Here is a 23,661-nt window from a genome sequence, read left to right on the forward strand (position 1 = left end):
TTTCAGACACCAGTGTACCTGCAGCACTTTTGCTGTACGTATCAGGAAAACACAGGAGGAAATTTTCCTTAAATGCCTTTTCTGACATCTTTTTGGACGTTTTTGCGGCAACTTTGCCATTTGTGGTTTTTTTTTCATTCTGCTGCATATATTCAATGCTGGTGGCTCCCAAGCTAAGCCGACAGAACAACGGAAATGGTGGCTTTTTTCTGTTACAATACACAGCACATATACCATATTTTTCGGATAATAAGACGCACTTTTTTCCTCCAAATTTGAGCAGAAAATGGGGAGGGTGTCTTATAATCGAAATGTAGCTTACGAGCTGCAGTGTTACGGAGTCAAAGGATACAGGGTCGCTGCTGCAGGAAGCCGGCGGCGGTGACAATAGTGGGGCAATGCTGCGGTGTCCTCACTGTGCGTGTCCTGGGCTTTCATAAATTGTCAGCAGTGAGCGGAGTTCCCTTCCCATTGGTTTCCCTGGGTGGACTTCTGGAAAATGGCAGCCAAAGGCAGCACATGCGCAGACTGAGCTCTCAAAAGACGAAATCTCGGCTCCCAAGATCTCACTCTGAGCATGCTCTGCCTTCAGCAGCCATTTTCACGAAGCCAACAGCAGGGAAATCAATAGGAAGGGAACTCCGCTCAACGCCGACATTTTATAAAAGCCCAGGCCAGCAGCCTCACACTGCTGGGACAATCCCTCTTACCAGCACGGGACCCACAGCATCTCCCCACTCCTACCGCAGTCTTCCTCCTAAAGCAGTGACCCTGCCTCCTATGTCCCTGCTCCAACGCAAACCGCCCCCCACAGTACGCTACCATAAAGTCGGAGTAAAAGACGCACCATTATTTTATTTGAAAAATTAGTTTTCCCATTTTCCTCTCCAAAATTTGGTGTGCATCTTATGGTCCAGTGCGTCTTATAGTCCGCAAAATATGGTATACAGTAAATAATTTTTACATTGCTGTGCATACGTTCATGTCTTCTGGAATTATTTTTGAATTTTATTCAGACGGGTTCCGCTTGGAATCGACGTCGTGCTCACACCACGAGGCTTCTCGGTTTCCCTTTTATGAAACAGATCAGACATAGACGTGACCAAGTCAATTACTTCATCTCTAGACACGTAGGAGTAGCATTTAATATATCACATAAAATCAAGCTCACCAGTCAGATACTCCAGCACTGCAGCCATATAAACAGGTGCTCCAACTCCAATTCGGTATTTGGGATGTCCTCTCTTAATGTAACGCAACATTCTTCCCACTGGGAATATGACGCCTGCCTTTGTAGACCTTGAGGTCTTCGTGGTCTTCTTTTTTCCACCTCTGCTTGACATCTTGACTGTGTGCTATATAACTTTAAAAGGATAAAAGGGTTAGAAGATGAACAGCAATTTCTGTATATGACAGAAAATACCCCAAAATAACACCATTCTAAAAACTGCACCCCTCATAGTGCTAAAAAAAAACCACAATCAAGAAGTTTATTAACTCTTGGGGTGCGTCACAGGAATTAAGGAAATTTGGAAGAAAAAAATAATAATTTTATTTTAACCACTTTGCCCCCAAACCTGTCTTCACCTTCCTGACCAGGCCAATTTTACAATTCTATATGAAGTAAACTTTGGCACTCAACTTTCAATGATATGAAAATTTTAATGGCAGCCACTTGTACAACAAACGTTTCGGTCAGTGACATTGACCTTCTTCAGTGTACTTAGTATTTTGAAAACACTATTTGTGTGTGGCTCAAGGTCAGAGTGAGGTCCTAAACATGGATCCCATATAGTAGTGTGGCTGAGAATAATGTGGTAGAAAGGGTCAGATCGTAATGCTTCTCGTCTGGGTAATAGGATATATCCTAAAGTCCTAGGTAGCAAATATAGTTGAAAGGAATCCTCTTCAGGGGTTAGAGTAGTATCATATGTGCATGTAAATTACAAAATGGATCCAAAGGTGGACCAGACTTGAAGTCCCTGCCGGAGAGTGGAAGTGATGTGAGTCCAGAACGCGGTGTCCACCGCTTGTTCCAAGGTCCTTGGAATGCCAAGAGTGTGCAAAGCAGTCATCAAAGCAAAAGGTGGCTACTTTGAAGAACATAGAATATAAGACATAATTTCAGTTGTTTCACACTTTTTTCTTAAGTATGTAATCCCACATGTGTTAATTCATAGTTTTGATGCCTTCAGTGTGAATGTACAATTTTCAAAGTCACGGAAATACAGAAAAATCTTTAAATGAGGTGTGTCCAAACTTTTCGTCTGTAGGGTAGTGTGTGTGTGTGTGTGTGTGTGTGTGTGTGTGTGTGTGTGTGTGTGTGTGTGTGTGTGTGTGTACATACATATATATATATATATATATATATATATATATATATATATATACATACATACATATGCAGCGCCCAAGAGTCCTGGTCGTTGCAGTGATGTCATTCTTCCACCAGGGGGAGTGATATTACGTCTGATGGCAATAAAGGAGATCTTCCTACCAGGTATCACAAACCATACACCACACTTCACACTCCAGACCACCAGGGGGAGCCTTGCTCCTATCTACTAGGGCACTCCTCACAGAAGGGTAAAACTGGTGGGCTGGATAGAAGGTTAGAGAGAAGCTGGCCGGGCTTCGCCCAGGCAACACCTGTCAGGCAGACAGGGGGGAAGGAGGAACATCGGATCCTGTCAGAGGCCTAGCAAGACAGAAAGACACGGAGCTGCGCCTGCCCCACGTGCGGCAGCATCCTAAGAAAGGACACAAAGAGAATTGTGTTGAAGAGGGTGATAAACGAAGTCATAGCACAAGGAGATATCACCAGAAGGAGTTCTGCCCTGAAATAGGCTGCCTCCTTCTGAGGCACGTAGCCGGTGGCCGGAACACCGAGGGAGCAACCGTCTCCAAGCCTTGCTCCAGAGACTGGCAGGACAGTCAATTCCCAGTTGGCTGCCCGACCTTAATACCTAAGAAGACACGGTGGCAACTTGTGGGGGTCGGGGCGTCTCTAGGGTCCCTATAAACAAGCCTCAGGCCATCAGTCATACGGGTTTGTCCTATCCATACCATCTGGGGGACAGAGAGGAAGAAATAACATCTAGAACATCCACAAGGGTTGTGAGAACCTAAGGCTACTTTCACACTAGCATCGTGCACTGCACGTCGCTATGCGTCATTTTGTAGAAAAAACGCATCCTGAAAAAGTGCTTGCAGGATGCGTTTTTTCTCCATTGACTTGCATTAGCGACGCAGCGCGACGCATTGCCACACGTCGCAACCGTCGTGCAACGGTTGCGTCGTGTTGCATCAGACCGTCGCCACCAAAAAACATTGCTTGTAACGTTTTTTGGTGCGTCGTTCCCGTCTTTTCCGGAACTCCGCCCCCGCCTCTCACAATGGGGCAGCGGATGCGTTGAAAAACAGGATCCGCTGCCCCCGTTGTGCGGCACATTCACTGCTAGCGTCGGTACGTCGCAACGACGCAATTCGTCGTGCGTCGTCCGACGCTAGTGTGAAAGTAGCCTTACCGAGAAGCTCAGCAGGGAGGTACTACAACACACAGGCGCTAGAGGAAGGCTACTGATTTCCACCTGGATAAGGGCACTCTGGATTTGCCTTCAGACCGGCTGGACTCTGCCTACCCTGTGGTCTGTACCTTAGACTGTGGATGCTGAAGTCTTCAGTAAAGGTACCGTCACACTCAGTGACGCTGCAGCGATATAGACGAGCCGATCGCTGCAGCGTCGCTGTTTAGGTCGCTGTAGAGACGTCAAACACAGCAGCTCCAGAACAATGCAGGAGCGATCCTGTTACGTAACGGTGACTCACTTATCGTTCTCACAGGTTGTTAGCTCCATGTAAAACATTGCTGGCATTGTTGCTTTTGCTGTCAAACACGACGATACACGCCGACCTGACGACCAAATAAAGTTCTGGACTTCTAGCTCCGACCAGCGATATCACAGCGGGATCCAGATCGCTGCTGCGTGTCAAACACAACGGGATCGTTAACCAGGACGCTGCAACGTCACGGATCGTTGTTGTTCTCGTTGTAAAGTTACTGAGTGTGAAGGTACCTTTAAAGGTAAAGAGACTGCAACCTTGTGTCCTCGTTATTCCCTGTGCCTTACATCACCCACCATCACCATCTACACTTCTGGGAAGCCCTGGGGATACACTTCACCTGTGGGAAGGTATACTATCTAGCTGCCATCACATCACCCCAGCGGACCCCTAAGCAGCGTCGGTCACCCTGACCGAATACCACAGGTGGCGTCACGAACATTATACAAACTTTCCCTTTTATTGGATGTCCCTCAAAGGGCCACGGACCAGGTCGGGCCACCGTGACATTCCCCGAACCGAAGGACCCGGTACCGAGTACCCCATTGCCCCTACTGGGGGCGATCCACATACATACATACATATATAGAATCACATATTAATGCAAAAACAGAAAGCTAATATCAACAGAGAGAAATACAACTGGACTTTAACCCCATAAAGTCATAATGCCATTTATCACAGGGTCATAATACAACTTATCTTTAACACTCTGTTCACCATAACGCAGAGGACTTCAAATATGGAACATATGTGATTTTTAGTTCCCAGAATGAAGATTATTAGATGTAAGTAAGCCCAGTACGAGAGTAGGCCAGGATATAGGCTTTGTTTGCACTGTGTATTTGCTTTGCACATTTGCATAGAGCGCACACAAGTGCATACTGTAAGAGGCCTATAGATTTTCTATGCACCAAACCTGGTCCAAACAAGCGTGCTTCTATATCATTATCAGCGTACAGAATGACAAACCCTAGCAGACCACAGAACAGCCCATGCCAGAAGACAAGCATGAAAATCAGTGATCAAACCTACAGTATGATGAGTAGCTGCATACATTATTTTATGGGACGCTTGAAATATACATCCAATACAAAAATACCTCAATTATAGCCTTAATTCAGCCTTATCCAGATTACTAAGCCCAAAATAAGGTTGTATTCATCTTAAAAACAAAAAGTAGGCTGCCTGTGACACAATTTGTTCTGTGCTCTAATACCATTTTGGGGGTTATCAATAAAAGCAATCCCAAACTAGTTCTTAACAAAGGGAGCACAACCCACCACGTGCCAAATAACCAAAGCTCTGTGATGGTCTCCTGCACACAGATCTCTTAGAAAAATCAATTTCAGGAATAGTAAACTTTGTGCGATTGCCGGGAATAGGTAAGAGGGCCACTGCTGGAGTTCAGGAAAACTGTGACAGCTCATGGATAGAGGGGCACGGTGTTGGGACCACTGGAGACAGGGCTCTGCAGTGACTATTAGGGAAGGGTTTGGTGTTCTGATGTGAACCTACCAATACATGGCATTAACAATCCAGACTAGTTTCCACTGCTCTACCCACAAAAAGAGGTTGTGTGCTTTCCAACTGACACTACACCAAGTAATAGCAAACCACTGCCTTACTGGAAAAGCTAGAGGACTACTGAAAGGGAAGGTCTCACTCCATCCTATGTGCCCAAAACACAGGCAGCAGGACTCAGAGCTGACTACAATCCAGCCAGCTATGTTTTACAGCTGAAAAGCCTCCTCCCAGCACTGCTCTAGGTGACAGGTCCTGCCCAATGTATACATTTCTCTCACTATGTACACACTTGATACTTGTCAATCACCTCGGATGGGTCAGGGTGAAGCCAGGACCATAGGAATAGGCGTGACTAGTCCAGTGCCAGGATCATTGCGGTGTTTCAAGGAAATAAAGTCATATCTCCGTTCTTGTTGTTGAGAAATCGTATTTTATTCCTGTATACTAAGGATCTCTTCAGGGGCGTGCGGTGCCTGCAAGAAATCTCTGCCTCCTGCCTTAATTATATCATTCCCCTCCCATCAACAGTGGCCTGTGATGAGTAAGACTACTCTCACACTAGCGTTGTGTGACGTCCGTCGCAATGCGTCGTTTTGGTTGCCCGCAGGATGCGTTTTTTCTCCATAGACTTGCATTAGCGACGCATTGCGACGGATTGCCACACGTCGCATCTGTCGTGCGACGGATGCGTCGTGTTTTGGCGGACCGTCGGCACAAAAAAAGTTCCATGTTTTTTTGTGCGTCGCGTCCACCATTTTCGACCGCGCATGCGCCCGCGCATGCAGGCCGAAACTCCCCCCCTCCTCCCAACTGCAGAATGGGCAGTGGATGCGTTGTGAAACTGCATCGCTGCCCATGTCTTGCAGATATTTCACAGCGTCCGTCGGTACGTCGGCCAGACGCATTGCGACGGCCCGTACCGACGGACCAGTGTGAAAGTAGCCTAATGGTGGTCCTGGAATCCCGCCCCTGCACCCTGCAATAGTGTAATTATACATACCTATTCCGCCCTTCTATGGGCACTGGCTTCAGCGTTCTTCTGCGCAGGCGCCGACATGTGCGGAAATAGGGTGCTCTCCCCACTTCCTTCCTCCCTGCATAGTTAGGAACCATAGAGTTCCTGATGCCCCTGTCACCCATGTATGCATGGTGGGGAGAGAACATTATCGCCTCGCACGCTGGAGGTCACTGCAAAGGAATAGGTGGGTATAATCGCTCTATTGCAGACTGCAGGTGCCGGATTCCAGGGCTACCATTACACATCACAGGGCACTGTGACGCTGATGGGATTGGTATGATAACGAAGGCCGCAGGGAGTGATTTCTTCCAGACACGCACGCCCATGAGCCGTGAAGAAATCATTAGCATACAGAAATAAAATACAATTTATTAACAAGACTGCTAATATGAGGCATACAGGTAGGACTAGTTTAACATTTCTATCACCTGTATGCCCATATTCATAGGTCATATACTTCCTGGGGGGTGACAGATTCCCAGGAGTCGGAATGGGCACTCAGACCAATCAGTAGCTACGTAGTAAATTGTGATGTGCGGTGGGTTCTTAGGCCTCTTTCACGGACGGACCCGTACCGACGGACATTGTGAATTTACTGCACGACGTGGGCAGCGGATGCAGTTTTTCGACATTTCCGCTGCCCATTCTGCAGTCCGGGGAGGAGGGGGCTGAGTTTCGGCCGTGCATGCACGGTCGAAAATGGCGGACGCGACGTACAAAAAAAGTTACAATGAACTTTTTTTTGTGACGACGGTCCGTCAAAACACGATGGATCTGTCGCATGACGGACGTGACGTGTGGCAATCCATCGCTAATACAAGTCTATGGGCAATATGGGCAAAAAACGCATCCTGCGAGCACATTTGCAGGATCCGTTTTTTGTTCAAAACGACGGATTGCAAAAAACGGAAGTGTGAAAGAGGTCTTACACCTACAGAGGGTACAAATTTTTCACTCTTTGTTTCATTTGTAAATTCACAAAAGTTCATTTTTTTCTCATTAATATACACTCTGCACCCCATCTTGACTGAAAAAAACAGAAATGTAGAAATTTTTGCAAATGTATTAAAAAAGAAAAACTGAAATATCACATGGTCATAAGTTTTCAGACCCTTTGCTCAGTATTGAGTAGAGCACCATTTTGTGCTAGTACAGCCATGAGTCTTCTTGGGAATGATGCAACAAGTTTTTCACACCTGGATTTGGGAATCCTCTGTCATTCTTCCTTGCAGATCCTCTCCAGTTCCGTCAGATTGGATGGTGAACGTTGGTGGACAACCATTTTCAGGTCTCTCCAGAGATGCTCAATTGGGTTTAGGTCAGGGCTCTGGCTGGGCCAGTCAAGAATGGCCACAGAGTTATTCTGAAGCCACTCCTTTGTGATTTTAGCTGTGTGCTTAGGGTCATTGTCTTGTTGGAATGTGAACCTTCGGCCAAGTCCGAGGTCCACAGCACTCTGGAAGAAGTTTTTCATCCAGGATATCTCTGTACTTGGTCGCATTCATGTTTCCTTCAAAACACCCCCTTAGCATGATGCTGCCACCACCATGTTTCACTGTTGGGATTGTATTGGGCATGTTATGAGCAGTGCCTGGTTTTCTCCACACATGCCGCTCAGAATTATCACCAAAAAGGTCTATCTTCATCTTATCAGACCAGAGAATCTTATTTGTCATAGTCTGGGAGTCCTTCATGTGTTTTTTAGCAAACACTATGCGGGCTTTCATATGTCTTGCACTGAGGAGAGGCTTCCGTCTGGCCACTCTGCCATAAAGGCATGACTGGTGGAGGGCTGCAGTGATAGTTGACTTTGTGGAACTTTCTCCCATCTCCCTACTGAATCTCTGGAGCTCACCCACAGTGATCTTGGGGTTCTTCTTTACCACTCTCACCGAGGCTCTTCTCCCACGATTGCTCAGTTTGGCTGGGCGGCCAGGTCTAGGAAGACTTTTGGTGGTCCTAAACTTCTTCCATTTAAGGATTATGTAGGCCACTTGTTGTGAATTCTGTTCTCGGACTCCCTCCTGTGGTCATGAATGGTACTTTGGTTGGTTCTGCTCTTGGACTCCCTCTGGTGGCTTCGAGCGGAACTGCTGGTCACTGAGGTTGGCTTTATCAGCTGCTCTCGTTTATTGCTATGCTGCTTCCATATTTAACTCCACTCAGATCGTTACTTCACGCCAGCTGTCATTGTTTCAGTATTGGTTCAGATCTCTCTTGGACTTCTCTGAGGACCTGTCTACTCCAGCAGAAGCTAAGTCTTTGCTAGTTCATTTGTTGTTACTGCTAATTTCTAGTCCAGCTTGCTATCATGATATTCCCTTGCTAGCTGGAAGCTCTGGGGTACAGAGTGGCACCTCCACACCGTGAGTCGGTGTGGGGAGTCTTTTTGCTTACTCTGCGTGGTTTTTTGTAGTCTTTTGTGCCGACCGCATAGATCCCTTTTCTATCCTCTGACTATTTAGTGAAATCTGGCCTCCTTTGCTAAAACCTGTTTCATTCCTGTGTTTGTGACTTTCCTCTTAACTCACAGTCAATATATGTGGGGGTCTGCCTTTACCTTTGGAGAATTTCTCTGAGGCAAGGTAAGGCTTCTATTTCTATCTTTAGGTGTAGTTAGCTCTTAGGCTGTGAAGAGGCGTCTAGGGAGAGTTAGGTACGCTCCACGGCTATTTCTAGTTGTGTGTGATAGGAGTAGGGTTGCGGTCAGCAGAGTTCCCACTTACTCAGAGCTAGTCCCGATTTTGAATTTACTCATCAGGTCATTCCGGGTGCTCCTAACCACCAGGTCCATAACAGCCACTGTGCTCTTAGGAACCTTGAGTACTGCAGAAATTCTGTTGTAACCTTGGTCAGATCTGTGCCTTGCCACAATTCTGTCTCTGAGCTCCTGGGCCAGTTCCTTTGACCTCATAATTCTCATTTGGTCTGACATGCACTGTGCGCTGTGAGGTCTTAGGGTATGTGCACACGTTGCAGATTTCCAGCAGATCTGCAGCATAATTTCCCATGCAGATACACTGCAGATCCGCAAGTGATTTACAGTACAATGTAAATCAATGGCAAAAAAAAATGCTGTGCTAATGGTGCAGAAAAATCTGCAAGCGCAGCAGATTCAAAAAAGGACCATGTCAATTCAGATCTGCTGCGTTTCTGCACCCAATCCATAATACAAATCTGCAGGGGTAAAAAAAGGAAGAAATCCGCACAAAAATCTGCAACGTGTGCACATACCAAAAAAGGCGCAGATTCTGACCTGCGTTTTCAGCCAAGAATTGCAGAATCTGCACAGAAAATTCCACAGTCAAATCTGCAACGTGTGCACATAGCCTTATATAGACAGGTGTGTGCCTTTCCAAATCAAGTCATATCGGTTTAATTAAACACAGCGGGCCTCCAATGAAGGAGTAGAACCATCTCAAGGAGGATCACAAGGAAATGGACAGCATGTGACTTAAATATGAGTGTGAGCAAAGGGTCTGAATACCTATGACCATGTGATATTTCAGTTTTTCTTTTTTAGTAAATTTGCAAAAATTCCTACATTTGTTTCTTTTCAATCAAAATGGGGTGCAGAGTGTACATTAATGAGAAAAAAATGAACTTTTTGAATTTACCAAATGGCTGCAATGAAATAAAGAGTGAAAAATTTAAAGGGGTCTGAATACTTTCCGTACCCACTGTATACACTGTTAAGATTCAGCTGGTTAAACTCACTTGCAGCTATTATCCATGGCCCAATCGTCTTAAAGTGAATCTGACTGCAGGTTTTTGCTATTTAAATCTGAGGGTTACATGAAGTGCAGGCTTAGGCCTCTTTCACACGTCAGTGTCTCCGGTACGTGTACTGACAGTTTTCTCATGTACCGGAGACACTGACACACGTAGACCCATTCAAATGAATGGGTCTATGCACATGTCTCCGTGTTTTCACGGACCGTGTGTCCGTGTTGAAAACACGGAGACATGTCCGCTTATCTCCGGCAGCACGTACAGCAATACGTCTTGCACACGTGCACACGGAGAACAGTGTGCACTCTCCTCTGTGTGCACGTACCGCCCACAGGAGAGACAGCGCTACAGTAAGCCCTGTCCCCCCTGCGTGTGGTGCTGGAGGCGGCATTCATCTCTTCTCCTCTGCAGGAGAGAAGAGATGAAAGATCAAGTTTTTGTTCTTTTTTGTTAAAAATAAAGTTTGCTGGTGACCTCCCGCCTCCCATCCCCAGTGCGCCGCCCGGCCGCTTGCAGAAAAATACTCACCCAGCTCCCGCGATGTCTCCTCTCAGCGCCGCCAGCCTGTCCTGTGTGAGCGGTCACGTGGTCCCGCTCATTACAGTGATCAATATGTGCATATTCATCACTGTAATGAGTGGTCCCACGTTACCGCTCACACAGGACAAGCTGCCGGCGCTAAGAGGAAGCATCGCGGGAGCTGGGTATTTTAATGCAAGCGGGCAGGCGCACAGGGGGTGGGAGGCGGGAGGTGACCACGAACTATATTTTAAACACACACAAAAAAAAACCTTGATTTTTCATTCCTTCTCTCCAGCGAACGCTGCTGGGGAGAAGGAATGAATGTCGGCTTCAGCACCACACGCAGGGGGGACAGCGCTTAACTCTAGCGCTGCCTTCTGCACGGGCCGTGTGGTCCTCAGTCGGCACACGGGCGGCACGCGTGCCACACTGATGTGCCACGTGAGCACACGGACACGGATAACTCCGGTACCGATTTTTCCGGTACCGGAATTATCTGGAAGTGTGAGACTGGCCTTAGGCTGTGTGCTACTGTATCAATACAATTAATTTTTATCAGCAGGAGCATATCACAGCCCAGAATATAGCTCGCATGCCTCCTGGTCCAACTCTGCCCTCTCTGCTCTGATTAGCAGATTACTGTCAATAAATAATGTAGACAGAGAGCTGTGGTGTGGGTGGCATTAGCTTTTGAGCTCTGCTACATCTAAAAATTGATTGCATCAAAACTGCTGCACTCAGATGAGGTAAGTCTCACATAAGGTATAAAAACCTGGTGACAGATTCCCTTTAAATGCCTGTTGCCAAGTTACAGCTTCATATACACATTACTGCAGTATTCTCTATGCCTGAGACTACAGATCTGTGTATTCTATGCTAGGATGCTACAGAGGTAGAAGTTCACTGACCTAGGGAAAAAATTATTATCAGCTGTAACGGGTTTATCAATACCTAAAATAGAAGCAGAGTGAGTGACACCCGTGCTGCCCACTGATGAAGGAGGTGACAGAAACTGTTGAGACACTGGTGTCACTCACTCTGATCAGTCCTGATGCAGTCTGACCAACACTTCTTGTAATCCAACAACATTTCATTGACTAGGCTTGGTGTAGTTCTAACTGACACCTCTTGTATCTCTTCTACAACATGTGACGGATCAGTCACGGTGTAATCTGACTGACACTTCCCTTCTACAACATGTGACGGATCAGTCATGGTGTAATGTGACTGACACTTCCCTTCTACAACATGTGACCGATCAGTCATGGTGTAATGTAACTGACACTTCCCTTCTACAACATGCGACGGATCAGTCATGGTGTAATGTGACTGACACTTCCCTTCTACAACATGTGACCGATCAGTCATGGTGTAATGTGACTGACACTTCCCTTCTACAACATGTGACCGATCAGTCATGGTGTAATGTGACTGACACTTCCCTTCTACAACATGTGACTGATCAGTCATGGTGTAATGTGACTGACACTTCCCTTCTACAACATGTGACCGATCAGTCATGGTGTAATCTGACTGACACTTCCCTTCTACAACATGTGACGGATCAGTCATGGTGTAATCTGACTGACACTTCCCTTCTACAACATGTGACCGATCAGTCATGGTGTAATCTGACTGACACTTCCCTTCTACAACATGTGACGGATCAGTCACGGTGTAATCTGACTGACACTTCCCTTCTACAACATGTGACGGATCAGTCATGGTGTAATCTGACTGACACTTCCCTTCTACAACATGTGACTGATCAGTCATGGTGTAATCTGACTGACACTTCCCTTCTACAACATGTGACTGATCAGTCATGGTGTAATCTGACTGACACTTCCCTTCTACAACATGTGACCGATCATTCATGGTGTAATCTGACTGACACTTCCCTTCTACAACATGTGACTGATCAGTCATGGTGTAATGTGACTGACACTTCCCTTCTACATGTGACTGATCAGTCATGGTGTAATCTGACTGACACTTCCCTTCTACAACATGTGACGGATCAGTCATGGTGTAATCTGACTGACACTTCCCTTCTACAACATGTGACCGATCAGTCATGGTGTAATGTGACTGACACTTCCCTTCTACAACATGTGACCGATCAGTCATGGTGTAATGTGACTGACACTACCCTTCTACATGTGACTGATCAGTCATGGTGTAATGTGACTGACACTTCCCTTCTACAACATGTGACCGATCAGTCACGGTGTAATGTGACTGACACTTCCCTTCTACATGTGACTGATCAGTCATGGTGTAATCTGACTGACACTTCCCTTCTACAACATGTGACTGATCAGTCATGGTGTAATGTGACTGACACTTCCCTTCTACATGTGACTGATCAGTCATGGTGTAATGTGACTGACACTTCCCTTCTACAACATGTGACCGATCAGTCATGGTGTAATCTGACTGACACTTCCCTTCTACATGTGACTGATCAGTCACGGTGTAATGTGACTGACACTTCCCATCTACAACATGTGACTGATCAGTCACGGTGTAATGTGACTGACACTTCCCTTCTACAACATGTGACTGATCAGTCATGGTGTAATGTGACTGACACTTCCCTTCTACAACATGTGACCGATCAGTCATGGTGTAATGTGACTGACACTTCCCTTCTACATGTGACCGATCAGTCATGGTGTAATGTGACTGACACTTCCCATCTACAACATGTGACGGATCCGTTCAGCTGTTTTATGACTGAAGTGTCGGCACCCTTGTCAGCTTGACAGATAACCTACCGAAGTATAAGGTTATGGAAAGTGACCAATAATAACAAATATTAACATAGCACAGTACAAGTGAGGAGAAGTTAGCACAAGTGCAGCTGGTGGAACAACGCCTCTCCCCACAGGAAGGTGCAGACACCTGACAGCCCCTGAACAGCTCGCTGTAGTCAGGCACTGAGGGGCGTTACCATGACAACTTGTCGCCGTCCCCTACACACAGCACACTGACATGTCAGTACTCACAGCTCCAGCAATGCGTCCACGGTCTGTGCGCTCAGTCCCGGTGTGAACTGGAAAGACTAGGCAGCGGCTGTCACACACGCCCACAATGCACCGCGGCCCCCGGCGTCACATCCCATCTCGTCCTGTGCAGTGAGGCGGCGGCTGCTGCCTGACAGGAATGTTCCACGGTGAGGAGCGCTCGGTGTGTCCGTCACTGCTGAGCGGCGCCGATGTAACGCGAGTCTCCATTGGACAGCCCTTGTTGCTAACACACGAGGTTCCGTGCTATTGGCCGGCGGCACGTCCTGCCTGGTGTCTGAGGGCGCAGCCGCCTCCATGTGAGAGCTGTGTGCTGGGGTCCTGCTCCCTGTGTGGTAGGAGCCCTGCTGGTTGGAGTGACCTGTAGGGGGCGCCTCCCAACTGCAGGCTGCTATATAATCCTGCTGGGGGCCCCTGCAGGAAGTCATGCTCCTGCAGACCCCCTAAGGTATAGCTGAGATAGGGTATTCCCATCTGTAGAGACCACCATGGAGCCATAGGCTGGGTGACATATTGCCAATCTGGGAGCCTGACAGTTGGGACTGAGGACGGGCTGGGCCCCATATGGACGGCGGGGTGGGCTGACATGTGCAGTCCCCGATCCCGCGGGACAATAGTCTTGGGGGGTTGTCCGTCTGTCCCACGAGGTCTGCGGCCTGCTCCACTGCTAATAGTGTCTTCAGCTCAGATCCAGCTGAATATAATGGTGGAGCAGGGAGCCACCAGGTCTCTGCTCCACTGTTCATCACCCGTGCCGGTGTAGGGTCTCAGCAGACGCCATAATGACGTTACTACACTGACTGCCCCCGGATACAAAGGGCGGAGATCGTCATCAGAACACAGCAAGGTCTTATTAATGTCCGGTAGTGTGGGGCGTAATATTGTCTGGGGTCACCATGTAGAGCAGCGATGGCCATTGGCCAATTAGTTTTCCACAGGGGCCACATGGAGGGCCGTACCTACTTGCCAAACTTTAATTTAGCTTTGTATTACTGGATGTATTCCGCAGGATGTCTGTGGTCGCAGCCTGAATTTCTCTCTGTATGTTCTGAAGGAGGAACGGTAATGTTCGTGGCTTGTTACTGTACCCCAAACTATTCAAATGTCCCCAAACAAAAATATTCGGCAATAAAATTCATTTCTATTGATCAGGCCCTTTCTATTCCTGAACAAGAGTGACTTTGTACAGTCGAACACGACGTTTCTTGGCCGATCGCTGACGTGGAACACGACTTGCCTGTCTCCTGGGAAAGCCTGTGCCACGATTTATGTGGAGATGCCAGAAGTCGCTGTTTTATATCTTGAATTGTTTCCTCACATTTTCAGACGTCCTCCATCACGCCTATCCAGTATTCACCAATGACAGAACACACGGTTTGGACAGTGGATTTCCACCTCCAAACTTCTTTAGCAACTTACTTTGTCGCTACTTTAAGGACTCAGTTTTCTAATAAGTTTTCAAAATGAAAACCCGCTCCTCCATACTGTATCTGTGCATTGTTAATAAATGAAGAATTAATTCGGTATGAATGAAATGCGAGCACCATACACAACCTACCGAGGCGCAGAAAGACGGGCAGCAAGTCTATCTCATAGTGGAGATGACAAGTCAACGCCAACACAAAAGGGCAACAGGAAATAAATATAACGTTGTTTTTAGCACTCCTTATAGTCTTCAATTTACTAGCATAAAATATTATTGAGAAATATATCCCTATTATACTTCAGGACCATATTTTAAATCAGGACATATATAGAGAGTATGGTCCCTTTGAAATATATTTCCTTCTAGTATATATCATAAACCTCAATTAGAGAAAGCTTGGCTTTCCAACAAAGGTTTTTTTTTATTAAATGTGTCGGCATGAAATGTAACATGTCAATATGCACAGAAAACCCAAAATATCATTGATACTTGTAACATTCTTTCATCTATTGTAATCCTAATTATGTTGTATATTGCATACAATGCAATTTGTGTAACATCAAATACGTGGGATGCACTATCTGTAAATTTAAAAAAAATCTACAAAATATCAATAGTAAAAGATAAAATATATTCAGGGGTAACAAAACATTTTTTGCGAACAGACAATGGAAATACCCAGGGTCTTACCACCTTTGGCATTGAGAGAGTAAATCGTCCAGGTAGAGGCAGAGACTGGCGAAAAAAAACCCAGTTACTTATGGAGGCGTTCTATACCCAATACTGAGCAACCTGAATGGATCAATGATAGAAACAACACTAGGCTTATTTATTGATATTTTGTATTAGAATTCCTACTCATATTCCTTACAGTGCCATATAAATTATTCTGTATTGAATTCACTATATTTATTGCATTCACATGTTCTTTTGCATTTGAATGATTGGTTGTCTGTTGGCGTAAAGGGGTTGTCTGCTACTAGCACAAGACTTTCTTAACCTAAATATTTTAGCCCGATAAAATAATAAAGCCTATACTCACCTCCCATGCCAATTCTGTTCTTGTGGTGTCTGCACTCACGGTCCCAGGGCTGTGATGCAGTGGAATGACACGTGACGCCGGCACCCAATCAGCAATGGTGTCACTGTCTCCACCTTTGGACAAGCTGAAGAGGAAGTCCAGATTGAACTGCAGCCCCGGCTTCCTCTTCATGTTCAATTCATACAAAGGTGGAGACAGTGACTGCAGCGCTGACTGGGCGCCGGTGTTACAACCTCACATCACAGCCCCGGGGAGAGCGAGTGCCGACACCGTGTGAACGGTCCCGACATGGCAGTTGAGAATAGGCTTTTTTATTTTATCAGAGCCGAATATTTAGTTTAAATAGGGGTTGTCCTAGTAGTGGACAACCCCTTAAGATGAAACATTCCATGGTTTCATAATATACTCGGTGACTAGTTCATTCACCATCATAGACATTTAATCACATTGTGACTAGTATGGAATAAAGTTTTGAATATTTTAGTCAACTTTACCGCAGTCCGTAATTGTTTCTTGCGATAGGTTTTATATATTTTGTCCAGAAATTAGGCAGTGCTTATAAAAATATGCTAGAGATGTTACAAAGGGGACAATACTATAAAATAAAGTTACTACACCTAAGTCATGTGACAAGGCTCGTTAAAGGGTTGACATTGACTTGTAGGATTGCTACCTTCCAATAGGTGGCACTAGAGTTTTAGTTCTCTTCCTCTCTGAAGAGACAATTTTCATAATTAGCATATTTCCCAGAGGACCATTGCAGCTTTAAGTCTCTTCATCTCGGCATACTTAGCATGTCAATCTCCGCAAGGAGAAATTATACTTCTTGGATATCGGTCAGATGTCTCTTACACAGCCAAACCAGATCTCCACTTTGCACTGACGAGTGGCAGTACCCCGAAACACAGTGTCTGCAAATTGAGATTCTGGTTGGGCTATTATCCTAAGTCATGTGACAAGGCTTGGTAAAGGGTTGACATTGACTTGTAGGATTGCTACCTTCCATTAGGTGGCACTACAGTTCTTGTCCTCTTCCTCTCTGAAGAGACAATTTGCATAATAGACCTGTTATAGGAGTGATACAGACCTTGTGAAGGGGAGCAATCGGCTGATAAAATGGTGCAGTCTCCTTACAGCACTCTATCTCTCAGCACTGAACAAAGGTTCCAGGTTAGAACCTACTTTTACCAGGTACCAGCCACTTCGGCCAACTCCCCTGGTGACCTCAAATGGGAGCAGGTAAATCAAATGAAGACCAGGTGCCAAATATTATGAGATCCCTGTTCTTAAGGATGTCTTCCACCTTGGAGGTCCCGTGTGGAAGATAGTAACACCATATTTCCTATCATAATTTTAGCTTTCTACACATATAAGACATGACATGTACAACTTTATCCACCTGGCTGACATTAATTCTGGGCGGATACACAGGCCGCACAGCAATGCAACTGAATGTGTTGCTATCGGTACTGCCCCACAATGCTGAAAATATTTCTCCTTTGTCTATAGCACCTACACCTGTCACTGAAAACCCAATATTCATATCTGGTAACGTGGCTCCCAAAGTAAAGGCCATGTGACAACCTGACAACCTTTTCTTTCAAGTCAGGAAAAGCCTAATTACAAAGGAACAGAAATGCATCACCACAAAATCCTTTTGTTTCATATTCGTAGTGACCACATCAAAGAAAGCGAGTCTTTGAACAAATGGAAAAAGGAGATCGTCAGCTCTTATGGCCAAAAATTGCCAATTTGTAGTGAAGCCATGCTCCATGTGAAGCTGACAACCTGCCTGCCCATATATCTTGTTTGGGGTTTAGGGTTCTTGATCTTACAATTCATTTTAAAGGGGTTTTCCACATGAGGATACAGTTGTGGCCAAAAGTATTGACACCCCTGCAATTCTGTCAGATAATACTCAGTTTCTTCCTGAAAATGATTGCAAGCACAAATTCTTTGGTATTATTATCTTCATTTAATTTGTCTTAAATGAAAAAACACAAAAAGAATTGTCCTAAAGCCAAATTGAATATAATTCCACACCAAACATTAAAAAGGGGGTGGACAAAAGTATTGGCACTGTTCGAAAAATCATGTGATGCTTCTCTAATTTGTGTAATTAACAGCTCCTGTAACTTACCTGTGGCACCTAACAGGCGTTAGCAATAACTAAATCACACTTGCAGCCAGTTGACATGGATTAAAATTGACTCAACCTGTGTCCTTGTGTGTACCACATTGAGCATGGAGAAAAGAAAGAAGACCAAAGAACTGTCTGAGGACTTGAGAAACCAAATTGTGAGGAAGCATGAGCAATCTCAAGGCTACAAGTCCATCTCCAAAGACCTGAATGTTCCTGTGTCTACCGTGCGCAGTGTCATCAAGAAGTTTAAAGCCCATGGCACTGTGGCTAACCTCCCTAGATGTGGACGGAAAAGAAAAATTGACAAGAGATTTCAACGCAAGATTGTGCGGTTGTTGGATAAAGAACCTCGACTAACATCCAAACAAGTTCAAGCTGCCCTGCAGTCCGAGGGTACAACAGTGTCAACCCGTACTATCCGTCGGCATCTGAATGAAGGAAGACCCCACTTCTAAGGCTAGGGTCACATTGCGTTAGGGCAATCCGTTAAGCGCATAGCGCTAGCGGGTTGCGCTAACGCAATGCTTCCCTAGGGTCCGCGTTCGGCGTCCCCGCTAGCGCAGATCCCCGATCTGCACTAGCGAGGAACGGACCTCGGGCGCGCCGCGGACGCTGCAAGCAGCGTCCGAGGTCCGTCACTCAAATGACGCGACATCGCTAGCGCCCGCCCAATGTGGGCGGGCGCTAGCGACGCGCTCACTATTACAGGCTATGGCGGCGTTAATGGACTACGTTAACACCGCGTTATGCCGCGGTGTAACGTAGTCCGTTAAACGCGGTCACATAACGCAATGTGACCCTAGCCTTACCCTGAGACATAAAAAAGCCAGGATGGAGTTTGCCAAAACTTACCTGAAAAAGCCTAAAACGTTTTGGAAGAATGTTCTCTGGTCAGATGAGACAAAAGTAGAGCTTTTTGGGCAAAGGCATCAACATAGAGTTTACAGGAGAAAAAAAGAGGCATTCAAAGAAAAGAACACGATCCCTACAGTCAAACATGGCGGAGGTTCCCTGATGTTTTGGGGTTGCTTTGCTGCCTCTGGCACTGGACTGCTTGACAGTGTGCATGGCATTATGAAGTCTGAAGACTACCAACAAATTTTGCAGCATAATGTAGGGCCCAGTGTGAGAAAGCTGGGTCTCCCTCAGGTGATGGGTCTTCCAGCAGGACAATGACCCAAAACACACTTCAAAAAGCACTAGAAAATGGTTTGAGAGAAAGCACTGGAGACTTCTAAGGTGGCCAGCAATGAGTCCAGACCTGAATCCCATAGAACACCTGTGGAGAGATGTAAAAATGGCAGTTTTGAGAAGGCACGCTTCAAATATCAGGGACTTGGAGCAGTTTGCCAAAGAAGAATGGTCTAAAATTCCAGCAGAGCATTGTAAGAAACTCATTGATGGTTACCGGAAGTGGTTGGTCACAGTTATTTTGGCTAAAGGTTGTGCAACCAAGTATTAGGCTGAGGGTGCCAATACTTTTGTCTGGCCCATTTTTGGAGTTTTGTGTGAAATGATCAATGTTTTGCTTCATTCTCTTTTGTGTTTTTTCATTTAAAGGGAACCTGTCACCCCATTTTTTCCGTATGAGATAAAAATACGGTTAAATAGGGCTTGAGCTGTGCGTTACAATAGTGTATTTTGTGTACCCTGATTCCCCACCTATGCTGCCGAAATACGTTACCAAAGTCGCCGTTTTGCCTGTCACTCAAGGTGGTCTGGTCAAATGGGCGTGGCGACATCGCTGTTTCTTCCCCCAGATCTTGCTTATTTTTCCGTTGGTGGTGTAGTGGTTTGCGCATGCCCAACTGCCGAATCAACTGCACAGGTGAGGAAAAAGAGCGCGATCTGCGCTATTCCCCTGGTGATCGGTGGGGGCGGCCATCTTCCTGAGGCCGCGCGTGCGCAGATGGAGCGCTCTGCTGCCCGGGGCTTCAGGAAAATGGCCGCAGAATGCCGCGCGTGCGCAGATGGAGATCGCGGCGGCCATTTTCCTGAAGCCGAGTTCGCATATCGGCTTCAGGAAAATGGCCGCCGCGATCTCCATCTGCGCACGCGCGACATCCCGCGGCCATTTTCCTGAAGCCCCGGGCAGCAGAGCGCTCCATCTGCCACGCGCAGCCTCAGGAAGATGGCTTAAAAAGATGGATTATGGGTACCTATAGTGCTTAACCACCTATAACCCCTAAGTAGGTATTATTTATTATTATTGTGCCATTTATTCCATAGCGCTTTACATGTGAGGTATGAATATAACCATTCTGTGTCCATTAACTGATCAATATTTTTGCATTGATGGCAATTTATTTTCTTAACCTAAACCACATTTCGGAGGGTTTCAGCTTTCAAAAGAATAATTCATACAGCAACCAATGGATGAATTTAACATCCGGTTATAAGCTTTTATTTACATAACATGGATAAGCGGATAGGCGACATAACTTCTGTCAGGGAGTGTGTGTATATGTATATATATATATATATATATATATATATATATACAGTACAGACGAAAAGTTTGGATACACCTTATTTAAAGATTTCTGTATTTTCATGACTGAAAATTGTACATTCACACTAAAAGCATCAAAACTATGGATTAACACATGTGGAATTATATACTTAACAAAAAAGTGTGAAACAACTGAAATCATGTCTTATATTGTAGGTTCCTCACAGTGGTCACCTTTTGCTTTGATGACTGCTTTGCACACTTTTGGCATTCTCTTGATGAGCTTCAAGAGGTAGTCACCTGGAATGGTTTTCACTTCACAGGTGTTCCCTGTCAGGTTTAATAAGTGGGATTTCTTGCCTTATAAATGAGGTTAAGACCATCAGTTGTGTTGTGCAGAAGTCTGGTCGATACACAGCTGATAGTCCTATTGAATAAACTGTTAGAATTTGTATTATGGCAAGAAAAAAGCAGCTAAGTAAAGACAAACGAGTGGCCATCATTACTTTAAGAAATGAAGGTCAGTCAGTCTGAAAAATTGGGCAAACTTTGAAAGTGTCCCCAAGTGCAGTGGCAAAAACTATCAAGCGCTACAAAGAAGCTGGCTCACATGAGGACCGCCCCAGGAAAGGAAGACCAAGAGTCACCTCTGCTTCTGAGGATAAGTTTATCCGAGTCACCAGCCTCAGAAATCGCAGGTTAACAGCAGCTCAGATTAGAGACCAGGTCAATGCCACACAGAGTTCTAGCAGCAGACACATCTCTACAACAACTCTACAACAACTGTTAAGAGGAGAATTTGTGCAGCATGCCTTCATGGTAAGATAGCTGCTAGGAAACCACTGCTAAGGACAGGCAACAAGCAGATGAGACTTGTTTGGGCTAAAGAACACAAGGAATGGACATTGGACCAGTGGAAATCTGTGCTTTGGTCTGATGAGTCCAAATTTGAGATCTTTGGTTCCAACCACCGTGTCTTTGTGCGACGCAGAAAAGGTGAACGGATGGACTCTACATGCCTGGTTCCCACCGTGAAGCATGGAGGAGGAGGTGTGATGGTATGGGGGTGCTTTGCTGTGACACTGTTGGGGATTTATTCGATTATACTGAACCAGCATGGCTACCACGGCATCTTGCAGCGGCATGCTATTCCATCCGGTTTGCGTTTAGTTGGACCATCATTTATTTTTCAACAGGACAATGACCCCAAACACACCTCCAGGCTGTGTAAGGGCTATTTGACCAAGAAGGAGAGTGATGGGGTACTACGCCAGATGACCTGGCCTCCACAGTCACCAGGCCTGAACCCAATCGAGATGGTTTGGGGTGAGCTGCATCGCAGAGAGAAGGCAAAAGGGCCAACAAGTGCTAAGCATCTCTGGGAACTCCTTCAAGATTGTTGGAAGACCATTCCCGGTGACTACCTATTGAAGCTCATCAAGAGAATGCCAAGAGTGTGCAAAGTAGTCATCAAATCAAAAGGTGGCTACTTTGAAGAACCTAGAATATCAGACATAATTTCAGTTGTTTCACACTTTTTTGTTACGTATATAATTCCACATGTGGTAATTCATAGTTTAGATGCCTTCAGTGTAAATATACAATTTTCATAGTCGTGAAAATACAGAAAAATCTTTAAATGAGAAGGTGTGTCCAAACTTTTGGTCTGTACTGTATTACAGTTGTGGCCAAAAGTATTGACACCCCTGCAATTCTGTCAGATAATTCTCAGTTTCTTCCTGAAAATGATTGCAATCACAAATTATTTGGTATTATTATCTTCATTTAATTTGTCTTAAATGAAAAAACACAAAAGAGAATGAAGCAAAAAGCAAAACATTGATCATTTCACACAAAACTCCAAAAATGGGCCAGACAAAAGTATTTGCACCCTCAGCCTAATACTTGGTTGCACAACCTTTAGCCAAAATAACTGTGACCAACCGCTTCTGGTAACCATCAATGAGTTTCTTACAATGCTCTGCTGGAATTTTAGACCATTCTTCTTTGGAAAACTGCTCCAGGTCCCTGATATTTGAAGGGTGCCTTCTCCAAACTGCCATTTTTACATCTCTCCACAGGTGTTCTATGGGATTCAGGTCTGGACTCATTGCTGGCCACCTTAGAAGTCTCCAGTGCTTTCTCTCAAACCATTTTCTAGTGCTTTTTGAAGTGTGTTTTGGGTCATTGTCCTGCTGGAAGATCCATGACCTCTGAGGCAGACCCAGCTTTCTCACACTGGGCCCTACATTATGCTGCAAAATTTATTGGTAGTCTTCAGACTTAATGCCATGCACACGGTCAAGCAGTCCAGTGCCAGAGGCAGCAAAGCAACCCCAAAACATCAGGGAACTTTTGCCATGTTTGACTGTAGGGACCGTGTTCTTTTCTTTGAATGCCTCTTTTTTTTCTCCTGTAAATTCTATGTTGATGCCTTTGCCCAAAAAGCTACTTTTGTCTCATCTGACCAGAGAACATTCTTCCAAAACGTTTTAGGCTTTTTCAGGTAAGTTTTGGCAAACTCTAGCCTGGCTTTTTTATGTCTCGGGGTATGGGTCTCCTACCATACAGTCCCTTTTCATTCAGACGCCGACGGATAGTACGGGTTGACACTTGTACTCTTGGACTGCAGGCCAGCTTGAACTTGTTTGGATGTTAGTCGAGGTTCTTTATCCAACATCCGCACAATCTTGCGTTGAAAACTCTTGTCAATTTTTCTTTTCCGTCCACATCTAGGGAGGTTAGCTTGATTTATACGCCCTTCACAGAGATTAACCTGCCCAATTCCAGACTTGCTGAAGCATCAGCAGATCAACACCTGGTCGTCTAATGGTTAGACGGAGACCAGGAGAGGCATAAAAGCCACAGTTTCTTGCACCCACTGTAAAATTTGGTGGAGGATCGGTGATGATCTGGCGATGCTCCTA

The 23,661-nt window shown here is 45.6% G+C and overlaps 1 protein-coding gene across 2 annotated transcripts in view; it reads right to left on the minus strand.

Moving 5' to 3' along the window:
• MACROH2A1 (macroH2A.1 histone) overlaps nucleotides 1-14,036 on the minus strand; it is a 105,964-nt gene extending 91,928 nt beyond the window's left edge. For both annotated transcript variants that reach the window (XM_077266096.1, XM_077266095.1), the window contains exons 1-2: nucleotides 13,654-14,036; nucleotides 1,172-1,363 (exon numbers count right to left, since the gene is read on the minus strand). In XM_077266096.1, coding sequence (XP_077122211.1) covers nucleotides 1,172-1,343 — 172 coding nt within the window. In that variant the 5' untranslated portion in view covers nucleotides 1,344-1,363; nucleotides 13,654-14,036. The remainder of the gene's footprint in view (nucleotides 1-1,171; nucleotides 1,364-13,653) is intronic.
• Nucleotides 14,037-23,661: the final 9,625 nt, after the last annotated feature.

The sequence above is a fragment of the Ranitomeya variabilis genome, chromosome 5 (assembly GCF_051348905.1).
Source record: "Ranitomeya variabilis isolate aRanVar5 chromosome 5, aRanVar5.hap1, whole genome shotgun sequence".
Lineage (NCBI taxonomy): Eukaryota > Metazoa > Chordata > Amphibia > Anura > Dendrobatidae > Ranitomeya > Ranitomeya variabilis.